General features: G+C 37.4%; 1 protein-coding gene across 1 annotated transcript in view; it reads right to left on the reverse strand.

Annotated features, from left to right (window-relative positions):
* Positions 1–71: 71 nt before the first annotated feature.
* The window catches only part of sh3yl1 (SH3 and SYLF domain containing 1), a 54,247-nt gene continuing 28,142 nt past the window's right edge, over positions 72–26,176 (reverse strand). Inside the window, exons 8-10 of the mRNA XM_022672829.2 lie at positions 24,456–24,540; positions 24,115–24,180; positions 72–2,256 (exon numbers count right to left, since the gene is read on the reverse strand). Coding sequence (XP_022528550.2) covers positions 2,066–2,256; positions 24,115–24,180; positions 24,456–24,540 — 342 coding nt within the window. The 3' untranslated portion in view covers positions 72–2,065. The remainder of the gene's footprint in view (positions 2,257–24,114; positions 24,181–24,455; positions 24,541–26,176) is intronic.

The raw sequence follows: 26,176 nt of genomic DNA on the forward strand, positions 1-26,176 counted from the left end.
CCCACAAACTAATTAAACAACCAGAAATAACAGAAATGTGTTTGAAAATATCAGCCAAGTATCATGTAATGTAAATTCCAAAATTATTTATTAGAATCTTAAAATCAGTAGTAAAAAACAAATATAACAACTGCTATTTGTTTGAGCACCCAGTAATAACCACAGTATTTTTTCTTATTTTCTAAATACATAAGAGTTATAGGGCACAGCAAAATAAGAGGAATATGGCACACATACTGTATTTATCATGAAGTCTGTCTATAAATTATATATGCATATTATTTTTTTCCCCATCCATGATTTTTTGTTAAGTACATTCAAACTAAAATGTGCATACAATTTAGTTATGATACTGATAATATAAAATAATAAAAAAAAAATGGAAAAAGTGTATAATCAACAAGAATACATCACATGATAAAGGAAGCACTACATTACAATGTCCATATTATTATTCAGCAGTAAACATGCTGACTATTTTGTTTAAATTCAATTTAACTTTCACCCTATGTGCTAAATATACAGCTCTGGAGAAAAAAAAAGACCACTTAAAAATGCAAAGTTTCTTTGATTTTAGCAAATTGAAAACCTCTGAAATATAAACAAGAAGAAGATGGATGATCATAAACCTTCAAAACAAGATGAACAGCTTGAATTTTTGCACCAGGAGTGGCATAAAGTTATCCAAAAGCAGTGTGTAAGACTGGTGGAGGAGAACATGCCAAGATGCATGAAAACTGATTAGAAACCAGGGTTATTACACCAAATATTGATTTCTGAACTTATTCAACTTTATGAATAGAAAGTTGTTTTCTTTGCATTATTTGAGGTCTGAAAGCTCTGCATATTTTTTTCAGCCATTTTTCATTTTCTGCAAATAAATCCTCTAAATGGCAATATTTTTGGGGGGGAATTTGGGAGAAATATTGTCCGTAATTTATAGAAAAAACAACAATGTTAATTTTGCTCAAACATATACCTATATATAGCAAAATCAGAGCAACAAATTCAGAAACCAAAGTGGTCTCATTTTTTTCCAGAGCTGTATACTAAACAAAAGCCTGTATCAGTAGAAAGAAATATATATTTAATAAATAAGTGCAAAAGCTGCTCAGAAATACCAAAGGTGCAATATAACCTTCACTCAACCTTAAAACCAACCCACAAACAGTGTAGTGTTACAACTTGTTTATAATAGAATTTGAATATCTCCTTCTTTCTATACATATTGTCTATTTTATCAGCTCCACAGAGCATGTGTTATTTTGTATTCCTGCAATTACAGACTGTCATCCTGTATCTGTTTCTCTGCATATTTTATTACCCTCCATTTACACTGTTCTGGACTGGTCCACAGGACCACCAAAGAGAAGGTATTATTTGGGAGGTGAATCATTTGTAGCACTTCAGTAAAACTAATATGGTGGTGGTGTATAAGGTGTTAGTGTGTGTTGTACTGGTATGCGTGGCTCAGGTACGGCAGTGCTGCTGGAGTTTTTAAACACACAAGTGTCGGTGCAGAACCTCCAACTGGGCTGTAAAAGAGGAGCTTCTTTCTCTGACTATACTTTACATCTAAAAGGAGGAGCATCTAGGTAGGAGTATCTAATAGAGTGTGGACAGCCAGTTACAACAGTGTTTAAAACTCCAGCAGCACTGCCGTGTCTGATCCAGCACAACACACCATGTTTGTGCTGCTCCTTTGGGGGCCTGACCATTGAAGAACAGTGTAAAAGAAGGATAATAAAGTATGCATAGGAACTTAAGATGGACTCAAGTCTGCCATCAAGTGCAGATTATTCTGCCTGGACTGTGTATAATAAGTATAATAGACTTCAAACCTTTAAAAAAGAGAATAAATACACTTCTGACACCAGGTTAACACTGAAACCTCATTCATTATAAGTTGACCTTTAAGCGTAAACCAGCGCCAGGTTACTGTTTAAAAAAAAAAGAAAGAAAGAAAGAAAGAAAGAAAGAAAGAAAGAAAGAAAGAAATCCTTCACTCTGGAACCTGGATCTTAAATCCCCAAGCAGTATGATAACAGCATTTGCATTAGTGCTTTCAGTAAGACACAAAGTTAGCTGGGAAAATGCCGACCTGGCCCCTCAGCTCTCCCTCCCACCAGTCGTATTGAGAGTCGGTCTTTGTGATGACGGTGATGCGGTCCCCGGCCACGAAGCTCAGGTCTCCTGGCTGCTGGCCAGTGAAAGGGTGATTGGCTGTGACCACCAGAGCCCCGCCGGATGCTTGGCCTGCAGTAGTGGTGAACAGGAGAGGTGAAGACAGATGAGATGGTGCACAACTAAGTCAGAGTGCTTTGAATTTACACTGGATTTTTAAAGGCTGTTGCCAAATGTGCAGATGTGTTTAGCAAAGCATCTCATTGACACTCAACACCAGCCAGAATATATTTTTAGAAATAGTCCCAAATATATCCACTGTGTGACTTATGGGACTATATCTAAAAATAACCACTGGGTTGTAAAGTAGATATTTATTTTTTCAGCATCATGAAATGAGTAACAGTTACCGTTTTGAGTTTCTGGGTCCTTATCAGAACACCATGCATTATGTTTTTTTTATACAAAAAAAAGTATATTTATCACATTAATATAATAGATATAGACTACACAGAAATCATGCTCTCTCATTTTTAATCCCATTTTTTCTTACTATGCATGCCTCCATTAACATTAGCCAATGTCTTTAGCGGTTTTACAGACTATTACACGCCTTGCTCTTAGAGTGATCTTTGCTGGTCAACCACTCCTGGAGAAGGTAACAATGTTCTTGAATTTCCTCCATTTGTACATAATCTGTGTTTTGTGGATCGGTGGAGTTCACACTCACCCACTCACACCCCATTCCACTGATTGGAAACACCCGACTCTAATTTCAACTGTTGATCATAGTGGTTCACATACTTTTGCACCTCACAAACATACAATATTGAATAATTTTCCTCAATAAATAAAAGACCAAGTTTAATATTTTCATTTCATTTGTTTAACTGGATCTACTTTTCATACTTTTGAAAATCTGATCATGTTTTACATCATATTTATGAAGAATTATAGAAAATTCGAAGGGGTTCACAAATTTTCAAGCACCACTGTACAGAAAACAAACTGTGGTTCAATAACATGAAATGAGTAACAGTTCCTGTATTTTAAACAACTGATTTGAAGTGGAGATTAAATGCTCAAAAAAATAGTACATTAGCAATACAGGACAGCGAAATATTGAAATTACATTTTAAATAAAAATATTTTACTCATCCTCAATTTTTAACCCTTTGCATATGTATCATGTATTGGTACAGATAAGAAGCAATCTTCACATTTATCCATTCTGTGGAAGTAAACCCACACACTCTTACAAGTAAAGTAAATTAGGGGTGAGGACGCACACCCAGCAGCAGTACCGCAACTCCCAGGAAGCAACTGGGGTTTGGTTACCATATTTAAGGGCACCTCTGATCACTTCCTCCCTGCACATTTTCCTGCCAGTACAGGGGATTGAACTGGCAACCTTCTGGTCTCAATCATCCTTTTATGCCATGCTCTTTATGCCATAGTTGAAAGCTTGTATTTTATACTGACATAAACTTAACTGACTAAAAAAAATTAACAGTGAATTTCTTTATATCCTTACATAAGCAACCACATATGTCCGTTAAATTATAACACAGATATACTAACATGACACCCCTTATAATACAGTTGTGCAACTGAATACACCCAAACAGCTTAGTCTTATTCTAATCCTTGTAGAGTAGAGCAGTTCAGCCAATAGAAATATAAAAAAGAGCAGGAAAAAGGAGCAGTGGAACAATGGTCCTGTCATTTAATGCAATCAATTCCTCACAGCAATGCAACAAAGAAAAAAAATGGAAAGACTTTTCAACAAAGTAGAGACAGTTACTCCAACAAATCAAAACACTGTGTTCATTTGATTTAAGAAGAAACAATACATGAGCAGATGTATTGTGAGCAGCACTTTAAATATACTAATTAAAATAGTATCAATATTCCATTATAAATTCCAACTAAATGTTCCAAATGGACAAATATATTTAAATATTTTACTTTGTTTGTACTACAAGCCTTCAAATACAGTATTTAGAATTCTTCTGTACAATTACCAACTTTACCACTAGGTAGCAGTGCAGCACACTGCCTGTAAGCTTCTGTCAGAGAGCTAAGCAGAAAGTGAGTGCTCAAAACTTGATCACACAAGGATTATGTGGGAAATAGTCTTGTTCAATTATCTAGAGGAACAGGCCACCAGTGATTATTAGTATGGTTACACTTCTACTCCTACATTTTATTGGTTTACTGATACCCTTAATATGAATATTTGTATCAGTTTGGTTTCTTGAGCATTAATAATTGAATGAACAAGCCTGCTTAATAACAATATGAAGAAGTTGTGAAACAGGAGGGTGTGCATATTAATGTCACATGGTGAGATCACTTCTGTGCCCGCTGGGGCAAAATCACTATTTTTTCATTCTTTGACAACTTAAGATGTCAAGAGCCAGGAAGTCGTCTCCCTTTCAGGCTAATTAAAAATAAATAATAAATAGATACATTTATTGTTAATCAGGCATATACAAAACCGGTTAAACAGTAAACTGCGCAGTGAAACGGAAGGACTTGGCGATACAATGTGCATCAAGATACAGGGATTACAATCTAATATAATATACAGGTCTGGAAAAAAAAAATAGAGACCACTTCAGTTTCTGAATCGGTTTCTCTGATTTAGCTATTTATAGGTATATGTTTGAGTAAAATAAACATTGTTGTTTTATTCTATAAACTACAGACAACATTTCTCCCAAATTCCAAAGAAAAATATTGTCATTTAGAGCATTTATTTGCAGAAAATAAAAAAAAATGGCTGAAATAACAAAAAAGATGCAGAGCTTTCAGACCTCAAATAATGCAATGAAAACAAGTTTATATTATAATGTTCAAGAGTTCAGAAATCAATATTTGGTTTTTAAATCACAGTTTTCATGCATCTTGGCATGTTCTCCTCCACCAGTCTTACACACTGCTTTTTGATACCTTTATGCCACTCCTGGTGCAAAAACTCAAGCAGTTCAGCTTGGTTTGATGGCTTGTGATCCTCCATATTAATCATGATTATAATCCAGGTTTTCGATTTGGTAAAATTAAAGAAACTCATCATGTTAAGTGGTCTCTCTATTTTTTTCAAAAGCTGTATATTGCAATAATGTAAGATAAATAAAGTAAGGAGTTATATTGTGATTGTTTAAATCACATTTTAGACAAACCGTAATAATAATAAAAAACACTAACATTTATAAAATCTGAATGAAAGAAACTTTTTATCCAATCAGAGTACATCATTGCTATCTAGCAGTCTGGGTTTTAACACAAAATAAACAAAACCCTGTCATCAATCTGTCATACATGTGCTCTTATATTTAAGAATCAATACTGTACAATGTTTCAATATATTGATATTTACCTCATTATGGATTCTGTCTGAGTGTGGTATGTTTCAAAAGCTTTTGTTTAGACATTTTTAAATACCGTCCATATATGGCAAATAAGCTACTAAAACAGCCTGCTCAGATTTAAGCTATAGTGATGTCACAAAAAAAGGATTATAACCACATCCATAACCGCTGACCATATAGGTGGTGTGTAAGTGAGTGTTGTAGTGTTCTGGTACAAGTGGATCAAACACAGCAGTGATGCTGAAGTTTTCAAACACACCATTCACTCTGGACTGTGTATTAAATACAACATTTTCAATGAGGAATATTACAAGATTGCCAATCAGAACAATTTTAAACAGACTTTGACAAAAAATATTTATTGATCATTTATTTAAAAACAGCTTTAACTCATGTTTAACTAAAATACCTATTTAAGCTACCTCATGTTTGCATCAAACTGGCAACAGTAATTTATACATCCAAGTAGCACTTTAAAAGAAAGTAAATGTCTGGTGTTTAGTAACAGCAATAAAATCAAACAAAATTGAATAATGAAAGTCTATACTAATATAAATGAGCACAACTACAATAAAAGTATAATTCGTTAAAGATTTAATCACCAGAGAAAGGTAGAAATTGTAATGTGCTTAATGTGTTCAAAGTTTTAAAAGGCTTAATAAAAGTGAGTTCCAAGATTCATTGTCTAATAAAAGGTGGATATGAGTTCCACAGTTTTGAAGCACACAAGCTAAAATAGGCCTCTCTATGTCTTTCTGTAAATTGATGATGTCCAGAACTGAAAGACTGCAATCAAATATGAAAATCTCTGAAATAAAATTTTCATTGCACAACAGATCAACTTGTTCTAATTAAAATAAATAATTAAGCATGAAAAGCTTTTGTTTTCTGACAAATATCAGCACTTTGGCATGTCCCTATTGATAAAATGACAATAAAATGTGAAGGATAGACACAATTATATAAATACTTCTTAAAGATTGCAGAATTTTCTACTCCTCCTAAATCTCATTTAGGCCCTTATTAAAGTGTCTTTGATCAAAGGGCTTAAAGGGCTCTTCTCAACATATTGAAACATTTTCCCTTTTAAACTCACTGAAGAAGAATTGAACACACTCCTCGGCCTGTAGTCATGTCTCAGGCAGATATGTAAATGTTTACAGTGGTCTAATCAGACATTGGGTCTTGCCATAAGAGGGCATACAAATGTTTCCCCCACTACTCTATAAAAAGGCTCTCAGGGGCTACGCTTTTTGGTAGTGTACCTCTTGGTGAGAGATTGTGGACTACGAGACATGCCTTTACGACACATCTGAAGACGTTGTGCCCAGTTGACTGGCACAAGGGGCACATCATTAAATCAGAGAAGGAGGATTATCATTTCAGCAAATTGCCACACATTTAGGCCATCTTGTCAGCAACCCACAGTCACCTTCCTTTGCAGTGGTGTTGTGAACGAGAAATCTGCACTAAGACAAACTTGAATTGAACCATTTTTAGTGATTGTTTTAGGATCAGACTACGGTCAATCCTGCAACGGGCCAAAGTGTCTAAAAGCGGAGAGGGTGCGCAGTTGTAGCGCAGAAAAACAGGCCAAAGAGTCTAAAAGCGGAGAGAGTGCTCAGTGGTATCGCACAAAACGGACCAAAGAGTCTAAAAGTGAAGAGGGTGAAGTTTTAGCGCAGAAAAATGGGCCAAAGTGTCTAAAAGCGGAGAGAGTGCTCAGTTGTAGCGCACAAAACGGACCAAAGAGTCTAAAAGTGGAGAGGGTGAAGTTGTAGCACAGAAAAACGGGCCAAAGAGTTTAAAAGCGGAAAGGGTGCGCAGTTGTAGCGCATAAAAACAGGCCAAAGAGTCTAAAAAGTGGAGAGGGTGCGCAGTTGTAGCGCAGAAAAACAGGCCAAAGAGTCTAAAAGTGGAGAGGGTGCGCAGTTGTAGCACAGAAAAACGGGCCAAAGAGTCTAAAAGTGGAGAGGGTGCGCAGTTGTAGCGCAGAAAAACGGGCCAAAGAGTCTAAAAAGTGGAGAGGGTGCGCAGTTGTAGCACAGAAAAACGGGCCAAAGAGTCTAAAAGTGGAGAGGGTGCGCAGTTGTAGCGCAGAAAAACGGGCCAAAGAGTCTAAAAAGTGGAGAGGGTGCGCAGTTGTAGCACAGAAAAACGGGCCAATGAGTCTAAAAGTTGGCGTAATTAAGGAGTTTAATATTAAGAGACATCATGAAATGAAACATCAATTTGAAAAAGTAATCAGGAAAATGTATTATTTGGTGGTATATTTCATTATTTGTTTTATTACAGAGTCTGTGGCCCGTGACTTCAAATATATTTCTCTATCTAGCCCCCAACAAAAAAAAGTTTGGACACCCCTGGTCCAGAACACACTGTGGTCATCTCATCTCATCTTATTGTCCAGACCAGAGTCTCCTTTCAATTGTACACTTCGCTTTTATTTAACATCATTACAACTTCTAATTTTTATTTATTTTCCTATGCATTAAAATATGTAACAGTAAACAACATGTAATACGAGGTTCAAATGTTAACTCAAAGGTTAACAAATGTTTTTAATTCGTATCAGACTGGAGCATATAAATCGAGCAGCACCAGCATAAGAAGACTGATGAAGCAGGACATGCTGGAAGGGCGAGAAGGAAAACAGGTGGCATAGGGAATGCAGGAGGAGGCATATGCATGGGAGTAAAGGCCTGAAGCGGAATGAAGTTCTCTCGCTACTGGCACCTGTGAAAAAACCCTAGGCGCTGCCAAGAGCTCGAGTCGGGCCGTTTTTCACACTAAACACTTTTTGACTCGAATCCTAAAATAACTGCATCCCATCAGCGTAACGTTCATTCCCCTGCTACCACAAGCTACAAGATGCAACAGGTCGAGGGGGAGTTTGACAGCAACACAATCCACAGAGTTTCTTCAGATCTGTCAGGTTCGTGTGTTTTGGCACAGTAATGACATTCGAGCTATGCGGTTTTCTGCTCGCACACGCAACATCCAAAAAGTGACAGCTCCTGAAAGAGGGGCGGGAGGAGGGGGGTAACGCAGTCATCTCTCATGTCTACACCTAAGTGCACTCTATGATTAGAGCTAACCAGGGCCTGGTCCCATCTTGCATACTGTCAGAAGGCTAGTGTTTTTTCTTTTTTAAATGCAAGTGTCAGTCTTTGGTGGTATCTGAGAAGCTTACCAGGTTGTGAGAAAGAAGTGATAAAGGATTAATGCAGGTCAATCACTTTCTGATTGCTGGATCTTAATGTTAAAAGCTGTATATTTGGGTCATTATCAAAATGCTATTTTAACATCTTTTGACCTTTAATCATTAAAATAAATATGTATATAAATAACTTCAGACTAGGGTTTTTAATAACTACCAGTGCACTTTTAAAGCTCTCAGTGCCTCGTTTTAAATGTCAAGCCCCTCATAATTCTACCAATGAAGTGTGGAGCTATTTTAAGCTTGTTAATTGGTGGTACTGTTAGTCTGCTGGGAGCATCGGCTAAAAACACTGTATTTCTAAATGCTGGTAAAGAACGGATGTGGGCTTTTCCACAACAGTTCATACTTGGTATCATACTTGGTTTTACTGCACCACAAATCCATTTCCATGAAAGGGTGGCCAGGAAACATTCAAGATATTGTTTTTAGCCTATTAAAGATTTCCTTAACATAACCAGGCAGCACTGCAGACATCGCAAAAAGCCCAACATCAAAGAAGCTGTGTAAAACGTACAGCTCTGGAAAACTTTGAGACCACTTAAGTTTCTGGATCAGTTTCTCTGACTCTGCTATTTATAGGTTTATGTTTAAGTAAAATGAACATTGTTGTTTTATTCTATAAACTACAGACATTTCTCCCAAATTCCAAAAAAAAAAAATCATTTAGAGCATTTATTTGCAGAAAATTAGAAATAAAAAAAAAATCAGACCTTAACGTTTTCAATTTGGTAAAATCAAAGAAACTGTTTTTCCCCAGAGCTGTATAGTGAGTTCTTTTTATTTGTAATAATGTATTCATTCAAATTTTGAAAGATATATTGTTACACAGCCTTGGTATGAAATTCAACCAACTATGCTATAAAACACAAAGGTATGTTATACTGAAATTGACAGGAAAACCACCAGAAAACAACATACTCCAACTACTATACAGCCCACAGACACTTCCTTTAGACTAACAACGTTCAGACAATGCTCTCCATTTAAACAACCAACAGCACAGACAGGTGTCTTCAAAAACATCTGTGTCTCTCCCACTCCCAGGAGAGAGTCTTAATTACACTATTTGCCATGTGCTAATGACCTGCAGTGTATGGAAGGAATGTTAATGAAGCACTGATGAGTGAGAGTTTTACAGCGCTCCGCCCTCACCAGCTCTGGTATAATGATAACTGAGGAAGTGATGAGCCTGACGACCCAGACCGAGATTGTAAACAGACAAACAGCGGAGATGCGTAAACACTACACCTTTAAATGTTAACTATATCATGGCACGTACTGTGGGATATTGCAGTAAAAATAATCATTTTAATAAGAAATCATATTTATATATATATATACATGTTTTTTTTTTACTTGTAAGCAGCAGCATCCAGTGGGTTGTGGTGGTAATGCAAGAAAGCCTTAAGAATTTCATTAAATTAAAAGAAAAAAAATGGGGAGGAGCATTTTCATTTTTTTATTTGGCTGCTTACAAAATATGACCAATGAAAATTCAGTGGTGATGTGTACTATTGGTAACTCTTAACAATAAGGGAACATAAATTGACAGCACTTTTATGAACAGAATATCTCAACTAACTATTAACTGACCCTAGACATTAATCATCATTACACATTTTTATAACTAATGTCCTAAATCACTATTATTTACAACATTCTAAGATATTAAAATTGCGTAATGAATAACAATGTCTTAAATAGTATCAATTAATAATTCGTTTTAGCAATTAATTAGCAATTAATAAACTTATTATATTATAAAGTTTTACCAAATTTATTTGTAAAAGCAAACATATTTTGGTCAAGTGTTTAATCAGTCTGGCATATGAATATAAACAAATTATTCTTTTTTTTGTATAGAAACATAATAAATATTAAATACTTAAATGCATTAAATGACTTGACACACAGTGACATGGAAAATGGAAGAATAAAATTCTGTGAAAAGTTGAGTAGAAGATGAGCTGAACTCCAAAAATCTTTGTCAAATATAAAACTTTCTTTAACATTTTAAGCAAGATTACTTTACTTTACTTAATACTTCACTTATTTATATTTGCTTTGTAAACTTTTAGAGTGAAAAGGGAAAGGAACACCATGTTAGTTTGTGCACCCCAAGAAAGTTGAGCTCTCAACTTAGGCTTGATACCTTTGATAATTTAAATCATCAACTTTCAGAGGCAGCCACAGCTCCGTTATCTGTCAGAGACCAGTCAGTCAACTGAGATTCTTTAAGTCGAGCAAGTTTTTTTAATGAAAAATTATAAATAATGGAAAATATATATTTTTATAGTGTGAACTGATGCACTTGTCAAATCACATTATGTATTAATTTAAAGCTCATCAATTTATATTTAAAACAGTGTCTAATCAAATTACGCTGCAAGCTCAAAAATATGCTCCCTTGACTCTGCTGACACGAATGATGTGAGAATAGAAAGCACTACAATTTAAGCAGAAACTTTCTGACTGATAGATAATTATATCTGATGATACAACATGTATCTTAAATCTGATACGTGAACAAATAGTTGAAATAGTTGAAATAAATGGCCTAATTCTGAGTGAAGTTTAATAAATATTCCAACACCTTTTTCCTTTTTTTCTACAAAAAAAAAAAAAGATTGAGTGGAAAAACCGCAAACAAATATTATACAGAAAGGGTTTATAAGCTGTTATACTTGCCAAGAGAGGGGGTTTTAAACACTATATGCTTAGATTTTTGCTTCAGGCAAAATAAAATAATACAAATAAACAAAACAAATCAAATTTAAGAAATAGAAAATCAGGCCATCTTTTACTCAGTTTTACTTAGTTCTTCACAGTAAAACAATAATTTTGGCAAAATATTGCATGCCACTGTACATCAAGAACCAGTAGCCCATTCTCCTCAGTCCCATCAGTTTATGTAAAAGAGCCTGTGGACTAACTGATTCTCCACATGCATCACTCAATAAGCCTAACTAATGCGTCTGAACTGTAGACAGAAATAACCACAGAAATGCACCACAATTATGCTCAAACCAATTTTAAAAAGTACAAAGGGGAAATGAGTGATACAGGGAAATTGTTCTAATAATAAAAGATCATGGTTCATGTTTGCACAACAGAGGAAGGGTGCTTGCACAAAATGCACACATTAAAGTGGGGCTGTCATTTGATCTCAAGAGGCCTTTACATTAAATTATTAAGATATTTTAAGCAGGGATGCCTGGCCATGAATGAAAAGTAGATGAGAAAGACCACCCACTCACACAACACTGACATGACAAAAACAAGTCAAATCCCTCAAGTTCAGAACTTTTTAAGAGAACAGGAAAAACAAGGTAGATTCAAAGAGATGTTACGATTCATTAGGACTGATCCGGCAGGTCAGAAATAGAAATTATTACCTGACAATTTCAGAGCGCAAAAATGAATCCTGCACCCTCATAGATTTTCGAAACTGACGTCACAATTTGTCCCAAAAATGCTCAATTGGCAATACATCTGGCAACTGGGCAGGCCAATAGTTTGTTGTGATCTGGAGGACACATTCATAGTAGTAAACCCCTGCAGTGTGTGGGTGAGCATTCTCCTGCTGACAATGCCAGATGAGAGGCAACACTTGGCTGTAAAATATACTGTCACTGCACATTATACAACAGTTATTTCCGACCTCACAATCTGATTGGTTGAGAAGTGTTGTAGCCGTGCCTTCTTACACCAAACTTGTATCATTCTGCCAACGCGTTGCCGAGTAACGGTATACACACAGGATAGCTTTGAATCATCAACGGCATCAGCGGCAGTGTGAGAGGAGAGTATTAGCGTTATTTCAAGGTCCTAGTTTTACCATCTTCGCTTATTCCCAGTTTTGATTTTAAGCTAACTTTCGTGGTGTTAGTCTGTATGAATGCACCAGTTTGCAGTTAAGTTTCAGTTCTGTTACAGTTGTTGTGGAACTACTTTTTGGCGGAAGGCACAGTCCATATTGAAGCATATTCAAACTGAAAGTTCTTTGAATCATTTTCTTTATTCATTTTGTAAAAAAACTGTTGTATAACTATTCCCCCGTTGGTGGTGTGCTGATCTGGATGATAATTAAGCAATAGAACACGAGAGAAGTTCAGTTTTCCAAACTTCACGTGGCCTTCAGATTCAGCTAAAGTATATGCGTAGAGAGCTTCATGGAATGGGTTTCCAAGCCTCGCATCACCAAATGTAATGCAGGTGAGCAGTACTTTTGGAAATATAGTGTACATAAATTGTGTGGGGGAGTGTGGGAGGGAGTGTGTTATCACGAATATCATCACGGCTATGATGATCTACAGCACTCACCTTCGGCTCGTGCCTACGACCGAATCACAGCCGTGATGTTATTCGCGATAACACACTCCCTCTCGTGTTCTATTGCTTAATTATCATCCAGATCAGCACACCACTAGGGGGAAGTGCATCACATCACAGAAAAGGTGGGACTGAAGCACTCTCCCACAAGGCCTCCATACTCAAACCTGACCATCGACAGTTCCCAAGAAAACCTTCATTAGTCACTAAAGTTGATATAGGTATTTCCAGTCCAAGTGTTTCAAAACACCCTACAGTCAATAAAGCGAGGTTGCTCGCTGATGGTGGGCTAGACAATCGGTCAAAAGGATGATCCTGTTCATCTCAGTTCAATGATATGTTCCCTCTTAAAGTCTGTCAACTGGGCAAATGTCTTTGAGAGCATTGTAGAGTTCAAGTCTAACAGTCAATGATCTCTCAGCAAGAAGTGCACTACCCAAAAGTTGCCTCTGAGAATGTTTTATTAGGGCTAAAATTGAGTAAAGCAGATGTATGTTTTCGTGTCACAAGACCCAGTGTCTAATCAGACCAGGCCTGTTTATATTATGCTATTATCAAACTTTATGAAGTCCACAATTTATGTACACTATATTTCCAAAAGTACTGCTCACCTGCATTACATTTGGTGATGCGAGGCTTGGATGCAGCAACTCGGCCATGGAAACCCATTCCATGAAGCTCTCTACGCATATACTTAAGCCGATCTAAAGGCCACGTGAAGTTTGGAAAACTAATCTAAACCAGCCTCGCTGATATGTTACAACCCTATTGCTAATACACCTCAAAATCCACCAACTGAACTACTTCAAGAAACATAAGCTGAAGCTTAACTTTTGGAATTTCTCCAATCATCATTAAAAGGTCAGGCAGATTGCAACCTGCTGTGAATCCAAGAATATTGCAGAATTAGAAGCATTTTCAAGGAAGAATGAGTAAAAAGTTCCTAGCTGTGTAATGAAAGCATTTACAAGCGGTTACATCTGCCAGAAGGATGTTTGACTGTTTACTCATAGTAGATTTTTCCCTGCTTCATCTAATATAAAGTATAAGTGTATTATAGCTTATAAAAGCTTATAAAACTTGCCTGTATAATGGAAAACTGGATCTTCTTCATTTAAGTAAATTAGGTATAACGAACATGTTGTTAAAGTTTCTAAAGCATACCCTTTCCTCCTCAAGCCAATTACTGTTTCTCTGACGCCACAAGAACCAAATTCTTTCATTATTTTGCCTACTTAACCTTTTACACTGCGGTTCTCAGGAGTGTTAAAGTACTGCTAAACAGTGACAGTTTCGTTCTAATTAGTAGAAGTTAGAAAACGGTTTCATAAACATTTATTGTAACTGTTTATGGAACATAAAACCTTTGTAATTAGACTCTAAGTATTGTTACCAGAGAACCCCCTGCTGGCCTATAAAAGGCTCTTGGAGGGATATCTAGCAGTCAACAATATCTCCCTAACTCTAAGACATTGACCACTTTGAAAGGGATTATGTCATTGAACTGAGATAAGCAGGATGTTCGTTTTGACATATTTCATGCCATCTATTTCCAAACACAGCAAGGGTTTCCCAGGGATATCTCATTCAGATCGCAACCGGCCTGCCCACTCACCCTAGTTGTCGCCAATCAAGCATTTGTTGGACCTGTTGGAACACCAGCTTCATTAAACAAAAAGTGTGCAGGATCTCCAGCTGTGACATCTGCGAGTAAATGAGCTGCAGGATGCCATACAGAACCTATATACATTAATGACCAACCGTATCTCATCTTATAGCCAGGGTAAAGCATTCCAACTGGTACAGTTTTCCTTTCATTTTAACATTGCAATTACTTACATATGTTATCGCTACATTCACATATATAAAGTTTTATTTGATTCCAACAACTCCTTCTAAGCACATTATTCTTTTTGGTCAAGAAATGTATATTTTTTGTACTGTTAGTAGAGTCACGTGATTAGAGTCTCTAAAAAAGAGCCAGACATTCTGATGCTGTTGCATGTTTATCGCCAGCATTTTTACAGCGGGCACTGACCCCAGTAAACACCTCAAACTGCAGCATAAACACAGGCGGATGCCAGGCCTACAATAAACTACAACACAGTTGGAGTCTAAACACAACATCCAGTGGAGAGCAACTGAAATATAAATATACTGTCATACTATTGTCCTTTAAACAATATTTAACGCAACTGATATAATTGTTAACACACATTCAAGAAAAAACATTTGATTAATAATACATTAATAATAATAACAATAATAATAATAATAACAATAATAATAGTAACCTGCCATTCTGTGGACATTAAGTTTTCCATGTGTACATTACTACTAATGCTTTTTTTTTGTTAGTTTTGGAAGCATATAATACTTAAGCTTGCTTCTTTTCTTAAGTTCTAGGAAATGTATCCAGATTGACATGGTGCATCATTGCTCATGAAGGTAGATGATCTTAAACTTTACTGCTAAGACAATATAGGTGTTTTTTTCTAAGTAAGTTTTTTATCAAAGAGGAATTAAAGACAATGGACAATAATTATAATAATAATTAACTGCTACACCACCTGCCCCTCTTTCTGAAGACATTTTTAGGGGGAGGATTTCACCTATTCCCCTTGTAACTCTTTCCCAGTAACAAGAGGAATGAGTACAAAAGAGAAACATGATTGGCCCCAAGTTCCATTTGCCATTTAGAAGATATGTTTTTTTTTTTTTTTTACACCTCATTATGCAGTCAGCAGACAGTTGCTGAGCTGCATTTTTTTTATTTTCCCCAAGACTATAAAAATCTTGGCCCTGTGACACTGTTTTGATTGAAGGAAAACAAAACGATTCAGCTGCCTGCTTCCTAAATAGTAACGCCATTAAGATAATGGCAGCACAAGATCAAGACTTAACATGGTTGATGGTTAGGCTTGTTTTTCTAGGTCTGCTCTCACTCCTCATTTAGAAGATGGAATGGTGGAATCTGAACGTTCTGATATTTAGGGCAATGCTCAGAGTGTTCCATCCTAGTCTTTCACTCATGGATACACAGGAGCTATTGGCCAGCATCATATGTAATCTTCTCTTACCCTGATTTTACTGTCTTCCTGTGTGGGAAAAAATGTGCCCGCTGCGCCCGCCCGGTGCAGCTGACTTCTGACACGGCAAAGAGCATAGAGGCCTTTTCTATGAGAAGACAAGATGAGAAACGGGCCAAGCTCCAACTCATGGGGTCTAAAAATCTTCCCAGACAAGCCAAGTGGCTTCCCTCAGAACCGAGGGCAGATGGGGCTGTGTTCAGTGCGTGCTTTTTTATTTAATCCCCACAATTCAACTGTAAACACAGGCCTCTGGGAGACGAGCGAAAATAAATGCGCCTCTCTAACTGAAAAGAACACAAATCATTCACCACACGCAGACCGGGATAAATGGTAGTTTCTTGCATTAACAAACATTCTAACTGACACATTTTACAGTTTTAACTGTGCATCAGTAATTACTGCTTATCCTTTTTAGATTAGCATTTCTTTTTATGACTACCATGTGTGTCAATACTGCTGCCTCAGACTTTTTGTCGGTGTTAAATGTTGATGGAATGATCGTAGAATAATGGAGTATGTTAACTACTCTTAACAGTAATAAACTCATTGTCAAGACTAAGACACTAAAATAAATGGATAAAAGTGGAAACAGATTCTTTCACGCTTTAATAAAGTATGATTCTTGGGGGAATATCTTCAATATGCTTGCCCATTTGCCAGGCCTTTTAATGTAAGGCCTATTCCTTTGTCAGGAGACTACAATCTTATATGTTTTCACAAGTGAAAACAAATGGAAACATTATTCTTCATGTTTTATGAACCAAACAACAGTCGCTGTAATAATAATAAATAATAAAATGCAAACCTATAATATTGCTTGGCACACTTTCAGTTTGTTTAAACTTCTGTGCATGGGGTGCTGCTGTGCAGAGGCTTGACTTTTACACCCCAATATTAAATGTATACAGTTCTGTTAGCTCCTTAATGAAAATAACAGGGTTAACAGGCATGATATAAACATGTTTTCCATTTTTATGATGAAGGGAATATCCACACTGGCCAAATTGAGTCAGCATATACACACTGGCTGCTTCCAAGTTACATACATACAGCAATACTACACTGTACCTTGATCAAACCCTTTGTTCTGTGTGTCTCCTGGATATTTTTTATTTTTTATGCACACAGACACATTAAATTTGAATCCCTACATAAAAACGAGCAACAACGGTTTGCTTGAATCAAACCAGATGGAAATATTAAACTCACAGTTAATTTCTTCATTTGCTGCAGTTACGGGGATAATGAACTATAGCAGGAGACGGCAAATAAGTTTGGCCACGGGCCAGATATTTTCCAAGCCATTACGTGGTGGACCACAAAAAATATATATATATATATATATATTTTGGAAAATGATGTGTAATGGAGCTACAGACTAGTAGCTCTTCAGCCCAGAGGGTTGTTGAAAGCAACTGCAGAACAGTTAATCTTAAAGCGGGTAAAGAAGAAAGGAAAAAATAAATGAATAAACACACCTCACCTCGAAGGATTTACACTGCTCTGCTCCCTGCTCTGCTCCCTGCTCTGCTCTCTACTACTCTGGTCTGCTGCTGTGCTGCTGCAAGCTTGCTCTAATCTTAAACTTCTACACTTTTCTCTGTTTTCTTCTCTTTTACTCTCTTCACACTTACTAATCCACTTTTAGTCTGCTTCCTCTTTGCTCTACACACCTATTAATCCACTCTCAGTCTACTTTTATAGACTTTTTCCTCAGGTTTGCTGGATTAGCTGTTTGCTGCTGCAGTTTGTTTGTGTAAGTTTCTAATTTCAACTGAAACAAGGTGAGTGCTTTTTTTTCTCCATGGCTTCTGCTCAGGTTTACTCCTGTTTAGAGTGTGGCATGTATAGCTTAGATCCCTTGTCCACCGATACTGGTAACAATAGTGGTATTTGTACTAAGTGTGAGATAGTTAGCACCTTGGTGGATAAGGTGAATAAGTTAGAGCTGCACGTCCGGGGTTTAATAAGGGATAGACAGCAGGATTCACTGTTAGCAGCCCCGGGTGTCTCAGGGAGAGTTAGTACCCCCTCGACTCCGGCCTTAGAGCCCTCACAGCGGGGCGAATGGGTAACGTCTCGGCGGCATAGTCGAAAGGCTAAGGCAAATGCTACCGCAAAGGCCACAGCCAGCCCACCTGAACACCACGCTCCCCCAGTTCACGTGTCAAACAGGTTTGCCCCGCTCAGTGAAGCACCAACTGAGGAGCCTGTTAAAGGTACTCTGGTGATAGGAGACTCGTGGTGATATCGTCCGACACGTGAAATTAGCTACTCCTTTAGGGGCACCAGCGGCAACAGTTACTTGTTTACCGGGAGCCAGAGCACCGGACATTAGTGGCAACCTTAGGCTGATAGGGAATAGGAGATATTCGAGGGTAGTAATTCATGTAGGGGCCAATGATATTCGTCTGCGGCAGTCTGAAGTAACTAAGGCTAATATTAAAGAGGTGATTAAACAAGCCCAGACGCTGTCCGAGGAGGTAATCTGCTCTGGCCCCATCCCAATGAGGTGTGGTGATGAAGCTTACAGCAGGCTTTCTTCGCTGAACCGCTGGATGTCCAAGTGGTGTGCAGAAAATCATGTGGGCATTATAGATAACTAGCTACAGTTTGAGGGCAAGCCTGGTCTTTTAGGTAGGGATGGTGTCCACCCCACGCGGGAGGGTGCTGCCTTACTTTCATGCAGCATAGCTCATAGTCTTTTAGTTAGTCGGCAGAGTAGTATTAGAAGCTGCTGACAATCCAGAGCCGGGACCAGGCCGCAGACAGAGAGGCTTAACCAACCGTCTGCGAGCTGCAAAGAGACGTTACCTAGATACCAATGTATTCAGACTGTGTCTGTCCCCCGAGTGAAACAAAAACATCAAAAAACTAAAACAGTAAATCTAAATAACTTAACTTATATTAAACAATCATATCCAGACTGTAGTACTAACATTTCAAGCCTAAAGATTGGTTTACTTAATATTAGATCTCTAAATTCAAAAGCAGTTCTAGTGAATGAAATCATAACTGATCAGAAATTCGATATTCTGTGTCTGACAGAAACCTGGATTAGGCCAAATGAATATGTAGCATTAAATGAAGCCACCCCTGCAGGCTATAATTATATACACAATCCGAGATTGTCCGGTAGAGGAGGTGGGGTCTGCAATCAGTTAGTTAGCAATCAGAAACACTATGATAATTTTACTTCTTTTGAGCTTCTTTACACCAGAATAATTAATCCAATTACAAAAAAGAATACATTTTCTTTAATTAATATCTACAGACCACCAGGGTCCTATTTAGAATTTTTAAAAGAATTTAGTGATTTTGTCACAGACTTAAGTAAGTAGTGATAAAGTGATTATAGTTGGAGACTTCAACATTCATTTCGAAAAATTGGATGATCCATTAAAAAAGGCATTCACATCGATTTTAGACTCAGTTGGTATTATTCAAAATATAACAGGACCTACTCATTACTGTAATCATACTCTGGATTTAGTTTTGACCCTGGGTGTGAGTATAGATAACCCGAATATTCGTTCTCAAACCTCCGCAATTTCAGATCATTACCTTCTTTCATTTAAATTACATCTCAGTCATAATATACGTACATCCCCTAGCTACTCTGTAAAACGTTCAATTACGCCTTTTACAGCCCAACAATTTACAGATAAGCTTCCAGACTTATCAACTCTAATGTACTCTCCTGTAGACCCAGTAGAACTAGACAAACTAACCGAAGGTTTAGAAAATACCTTTAGCTCTACCTTAGATGTTGTAGCACCCCTTAAACACAAAATAGAGAGACAGAAAAAGCTCGCACCGTGGTACAATGATCAAACTCGTATCTTAAAGCAGTTAGTACGAAATTTAGAGCGTAAATATCGGTCAACTAAACTGGAAGTGTTTCTGCGTGGAAAGACAGTCTTGTAAAATATAGAAAAGAACTTAATAAAGCCCGCTCAGCATATCTGGCCTCACAGATCGAGATAAATAAAAATAATCCTAGAGCTCTCTTTAGTGTTATTTCCAAATTAACTAAAAGCCAGGCAGGTACTGAACCTCAGATTCCAGCCATTCAAACCAGCAATGATTTTATGGACTTCTTCGATAGTAAAATTGAAAACACTCGGGATAAAATTAAACAGATAAATATTACATCCTTTCTGTCATCTGGTGTGGCTGATTTAGAACAAAACCCTGTCACCGAAGTTAGGTTGGAAGTGTTTAACCCACTTCCACAGCTAGAACTAGAGAAAATTATCTCCTCTTCAAACAGCACAACCTGCACACTTGATGCAGTTCCCACAAAATTATTAAAGCAGGTACTACCAGATATAATTAAACCTCTGTTAATGATAGTAAACTCATCACTCACCCTAGGCCATGTACCCAAAGCCTTTAAAACAGCTGTAATAAAACCTCTGATCAAGAAACCAAATCTACTGTACTGTCTAACTTTAGACCTATTTCAAACTTACCGTTTATTTCTAAGATTTTAGAAAAAGCTGTGGCCCAACAACTTTGCTCTTACCTGCAAAGAAACCAAATCTATGAGAAATTTCAATCTGGATTTAGGCCTCATCACAGCACTGAGACAGCTTTAGTTAAAATAACAAACAATCTACTTACAGCTGCCGACCAAGGCTGTGCTTCCCTACTCGTACTTCTCGATCTGAGCGCAGCCTTTGATACAATAGATCATACTATCCTTTTAGAAAGACTAGAAAACATGGTTGGTGTAACTGGAACTGCATTATCATGGTGAAAATGAAAGTGGTCTTCAGTGACGAATCACGCTTCTGCATCTCCTTCGGTGACCAAGGTCCTCGTGTCTGGCGTTGTGGTGGCGAAACCTACAACCACGAGTGCGTGAAAAGATCCGTCAAGTTTCCCCAGAGCGTTATGGTCTGGGGATGCATGTCCGCTCGAGGTGTAGGGAAACTCTGCTTCCTCAAGAAGACTGTCAATGCTGCCGTATCTCAAGATGTTCTGGAAACGTTCCTGATTCCGACTGTTGAGGAACAGTTTGGCGAAGAAGACTTCATATTTCAACAGGATCTTGCACCGGCTCATGCGGCAAAGTTGACCAAAGATTGGTTCACTAAAAACAGCTTGAAGTTTTGGCATGGCCGGCCAACTCGCCTGACCTCAATGTCATTGAAAACCTTTGGGCCATCGTCAAGCGGAAAATTCGCGACAGAAAGCCTACTACGCTGGACCAACTGAAGCAGAACATCGCCACTGCCTGGGAAGCTGTGAGTGCGGAAACTTGCGACAAGCTGGTCAAATCGATGCCGCGGAGACTTCAGGCAGTCATACAAGCCAAGGGGGCAGCCACAAAATACTGAGAAAGTGATGATTGTAATTATAATAAAAATTATTCTAATTCAATGAAACGGTTTCTCCATTATTCTAATTCAATAAAACAACAGTGTCACAGTTAAATGGCCTAAATGGGCCTTTTGGAAAGCTCAGCTGAGCAAATTTGTCCAGGTAACGAGTTCTGTGATTAGTCTAACGAGTAGGACAGGTGCGGTGAACACCTGATTTGCTTTCTGCACAAAAAATGCATTCAAAGAATTTCATGATTGCACTATTTCAAATTATTCTAATTCGTTGAGCAGCACCTATATATGCTCCCACTGGGCAAAGTTATTAGAAAACATGATGTAGATTTTCATTGTTATGCGGATGACACGCAGCTCTTCATATCAGCCAAACCTGACGACAGAGTGAGATTAAAGAAAATTGAGGATTGTGTAAAAGATGTGAAATTGTGGATGTCGCACAACTTCCTCCTATTAAATAGTGAAAAAACAGAAGTTCTCCTATTAGGCCCCAAAGCTGCTAGAAATAAATTATCAGACTTAATGCTAAATCTGGCCGACTTCTCAGTCACACCTGGTTCAGCAGCTAAAAACCTTGGAGTTATTATAGATTCAGATCTAGCATTCGATAAACACATAGCTAATGTTACTAGAACAGCTTTTCTACACCTACGTAACATCGCCAAGCTAAGAAATGCCCTATCACTGCATGACGCAGAAAAATTAGTCCATGCCTTCATTACCTCAAGGCTAGATTATTGTAATGCGCTACTGTCTGGATGTTACTGCAGTCACTTAAATAAACTTCAGCTAGTTCAAAATGCTGCAGCCAGGGTCCTTACTAAAACTAGAAAATTCTAGTTTTTCTATAAAAAAAATTCTATAAAATTCTCCTGTTAACGTATAAAGCCCTACACGGGCTCGCTCCTGAGTATTTACAAGACCTCATCTCCTATTACGAACCACCACGATTACTTAGATCTCAGGGTGCTGGTTTCTTAGTAGTCCCTAAAATTCAGAGGAGCTCTGCAGGAGGAAGAGCTTTCTCTTATAAAGCGCCTCAACTCTGGAATAATCTCCCCGAATATGTTCGGGACTCAGACACAGTCTCAATCTTTAAGTCTAGACTGAAAACTTACTTGTTTAGTTTAGCTTTTGGTAATTAATGTTTTTTTCCTTTAGATAAGGCTGCAGATTCAGGGGTTCATGGACAGAGAGAATTGTGGTAAACTGAGATGCTGGTGCTGTTGTTCTCCCACTGCACACGGTCACTCAGGTTTGTGGACGGTGGAGTGGGTGGATGCCAGTGTTTCAGGGAGCCTCCATGTCTATGTTACCTTCTGGCTCTCTGCCTTTGGTTAGGCTGTTTTATTCAGTTCTGCCGGAGTCATTTGCCACACTCTGATAATGTTTTAATATTCTCAGTTTTGCATAAATCCAGTCAAAACTAATTCCATCTCTCTGCTTTCCTCCGAGTTACTGACTGCCCACCTGTCTGACCCGATACCGATGTTGGACCCTCAGGCTCTCGCGTCTCCTGTCCGGCCAGACTGATGGAAGTTTCTGAAGTCAGCTCTTCTCCACCACCACCACAGATCAGCTGCTCATCGTCCATCTTACTCTCCACTACTGATTACATCCAAGCCATTAGTGGCGCTATTATACTCCTGAATATATAAAACCTATATGGATGTATAAAAGACTTTTTAAATTTTAATTTAAAAGCCGTTTGACCAGTGGTAGGATGGTCCCCCCTCAAATGTGAGTCTTGGTCCTCCCAAGGTTTCTTCCTCCTCCTGCAGCTCTGAGGGAGTTTTTCCTTGCCTCCGCGCTCACTGGGGGTTCTGTATTCTGTATTTTCTATGTTTAATGTTTTGCCTGATTCTTTGTCCTGTAATCATGTTTCTGTAAAGCTGCTTTGTGCCAACACCTGTTGTAAAAAGCGCTATACAAATAAATTTGATTTGATGATTTGATTTGATATAATTGCCCAGGCTAGTAAATTGGGACATGGCCGGGAAATAAAACACCCTTATAAGGAGATAGAGAGCTCAAGAACGGGCGGAAAAATAAGAACGGGCGGAAACTAAAGTCACGCCAAGCGCAACAAAGAGACAGGGGAGGAATGAACACAGAAGCTCACTAGAGAAGCATTTTTTTCTTTCATTATCGTTCATTATAGTTTAAACAACCTCACGGGCCAGATATTTCATACGGGCCGCCTACTGCCGACCCCTAAACTATGTGGTTAGCTGCAACATTCGCATTTTAGGACTTTTCTGCAGAATGAATAGTAGATGCCGGAAAAAATACAAAAATGTACCAAAACGCAAAACAAGGCCAACTACTACTTGACTTGATTCCTTTATTTAAATGGTACTGGTTATTATTTGTAGCAGCAATAATTTTGTACCCAATTTATAGACATTTACCTTTTTAAAAAACAAGCTGTGGATTGGTGGTTGGCAAATGCTTTAATATAAAAATAGTGCAGTTTAAATGTGGCACAAAGCTACGTCTACCTCCAACTAATATTTTGATCACACTAAATTACACTGTGCTTTTTTAAAATTAGCAATTTTTCAATTTTTCAAAAATGCCACACTCTTTGTTTATTCATTGACCCCGACTCTGGATTCACTCACCTGAGCGATCAGACGGCCAGCCGGATATGTTAGGGTAGAGTGCTGCCTTTGTTTCAGTAAAAGAAGCTGTAAAAATAATGACAGTTATTCATTTTTAGCTAATTTAGTGATCTGTATTAATGGACAAATTCCAAATTCAGAACAAAAGACTATTTGATTAATGCTCATACTAACAAAAATAACAAAAAAATGATTCGAACTCCACAAGAACATTACGTTTTTTTTAGGTAAATTGGGAACAAATGACTCAATGTGATCATCATGAGCTAGTCATAAAGTCAAGAGTCAGCATTTCTATTTAAGATATCCTTCAGTTCAGTTTCGTCACACTGAGGTCTTACCCGCTGCCCTTGGAGTGAAGGAGGAAGCAGCCTTCGCTGCTGGAGGTCTCGGTCTAGATGGGGCTGCACTCCTTGTGAAAAAATCCTGGTTATTTTGCACAGAACAGTTTATTAACATTGCATTTCTGTTCATTACATTTAAATAATCACCTAATGAATAGTCAGTGACTAGTATGTAATGTATAGTCTGCATAACCACAACATTTGTAACAAGTATTGTAGCATCCATCAGCTTCAGTGAAGTCTTTTAAACTACATTCCAGCTCCTTTTTTTTTTTTTACAAGTAATAATATTTTGAGGTTTCTGAAAAGATATTTATGAGGTATTGTTGTTCAGTGGTGACATATACAGCTCTGGAAAAAAAAGAGATTTAGATTTATTCAAATTGAGCCATCAAACCATCAAAAACTCATTTAAAACACAATCAAAGGCTTTCTTATAGTGCGCAGAAAAATAAAAGTTTCAGTTTCAGTTTCAGGTCATTGAAACTGCTCATCAAAACCTCAACCTTTCCTTTATATTTGACAATATTCGATTAACTTTACAGGTCCTTACTCATCTTCATTTATTTAACTAAACTGAGTTTTATATTATTGTATTATATTATTTATATTATTATTATTTGTAGCCCCGCGCTGAATTCAGCTCCGCGCTGCGGAAGAGCGAGAGAGAGAGAGCGAGAGAGAGAGCGCATCTTTGCTGGTGGTAGCTGCTACAGCAGGCTGACTACTCCACGTTGGTTAATTTGTGTGTTTTCTGTAATAATTCTGTCGCTCTTTCCTTTTTTATTGCTTGTAATTTTCGTTTTTTTAATTTATTTTTGTCATTTGACATTCAGCGACCGGAGGCCCCCCTAGTGGCGAGGCCCGGGGCTGCAGCCCTTTCAGCCCATTCTTTTAATCCAGCCCTGACTACCTGCAGTTTTCTTGATAACTAGTGGGAGCAAATAAACAGTCACACTGTTTATAATACACTTTAAAAGAATACAACAAAAGCAACACCAGTATTTAACCATTAAATATATCCAAGAGTGTAATTAGGCCAATTTTAGAAAGATTCAACTAGGGCTGTTTGATATTGGGAAAGAACCCATAAAATCTTGATATTTATATTACATTGATGTATTTACAAAATACAGTTATGTAGTTTGTGGACGTGTCAAAATTGCAACAAACAGCACCATTTACTGCTGTCAAATATGCAAACTAATGTTTATTTTACATTTACTTTCAAGGGAATAAAAAAACAAAACAATATAAACCAATATATAAAAAAAAAAAATTTAGAACGTTTTTAATAAAATGACAAACACCTAATTTCAACTTTACAAGCAGCTTTTATAACTAGCAAAAAGAACTAGCTTACAAATAATTAGCTCAAACTTGTAAAGTACAGTTGATAGTTCCAAAAACACACATCAAAGAAAACGACATATGTACAAAAAAGTACTTTAAAGTTAAAGTGAAAATTTCTCTATATTTGTAATAAAGTTAATTTAAAGTAAATCTTAAAAAATTGATACACAGTGTTTATATTAAACTGAAACATCTATGATGCATGTTACTTTGTAGTAATATTGGCCCTTTCTACATTGTTCTAAAAATGAAATTCTATATTTAGTAATATAGAGTTCTGCCTCTTGACTTGGCCTTGTTTGGTACCATAAACAGACGTACATCTTATATAACAAAGTGTCAAATACATGATGAACAGAAGTTTT

The sequence above is a fragment of the Astyanax mexicanus genome, chromosome 14 (assembly GCF_023375975.1).
Source record: "Astyanax mexicanus isolate ESR-SI-001 chromosome 14, AstMex3_surface, whole genome shotgun sequence".
NCBI lineage: Eukaryota > Metazoa > Chordata > Actinopteri > Characiformes > Acestrorhamphidae > Astyanax > Astyanax mexicanus.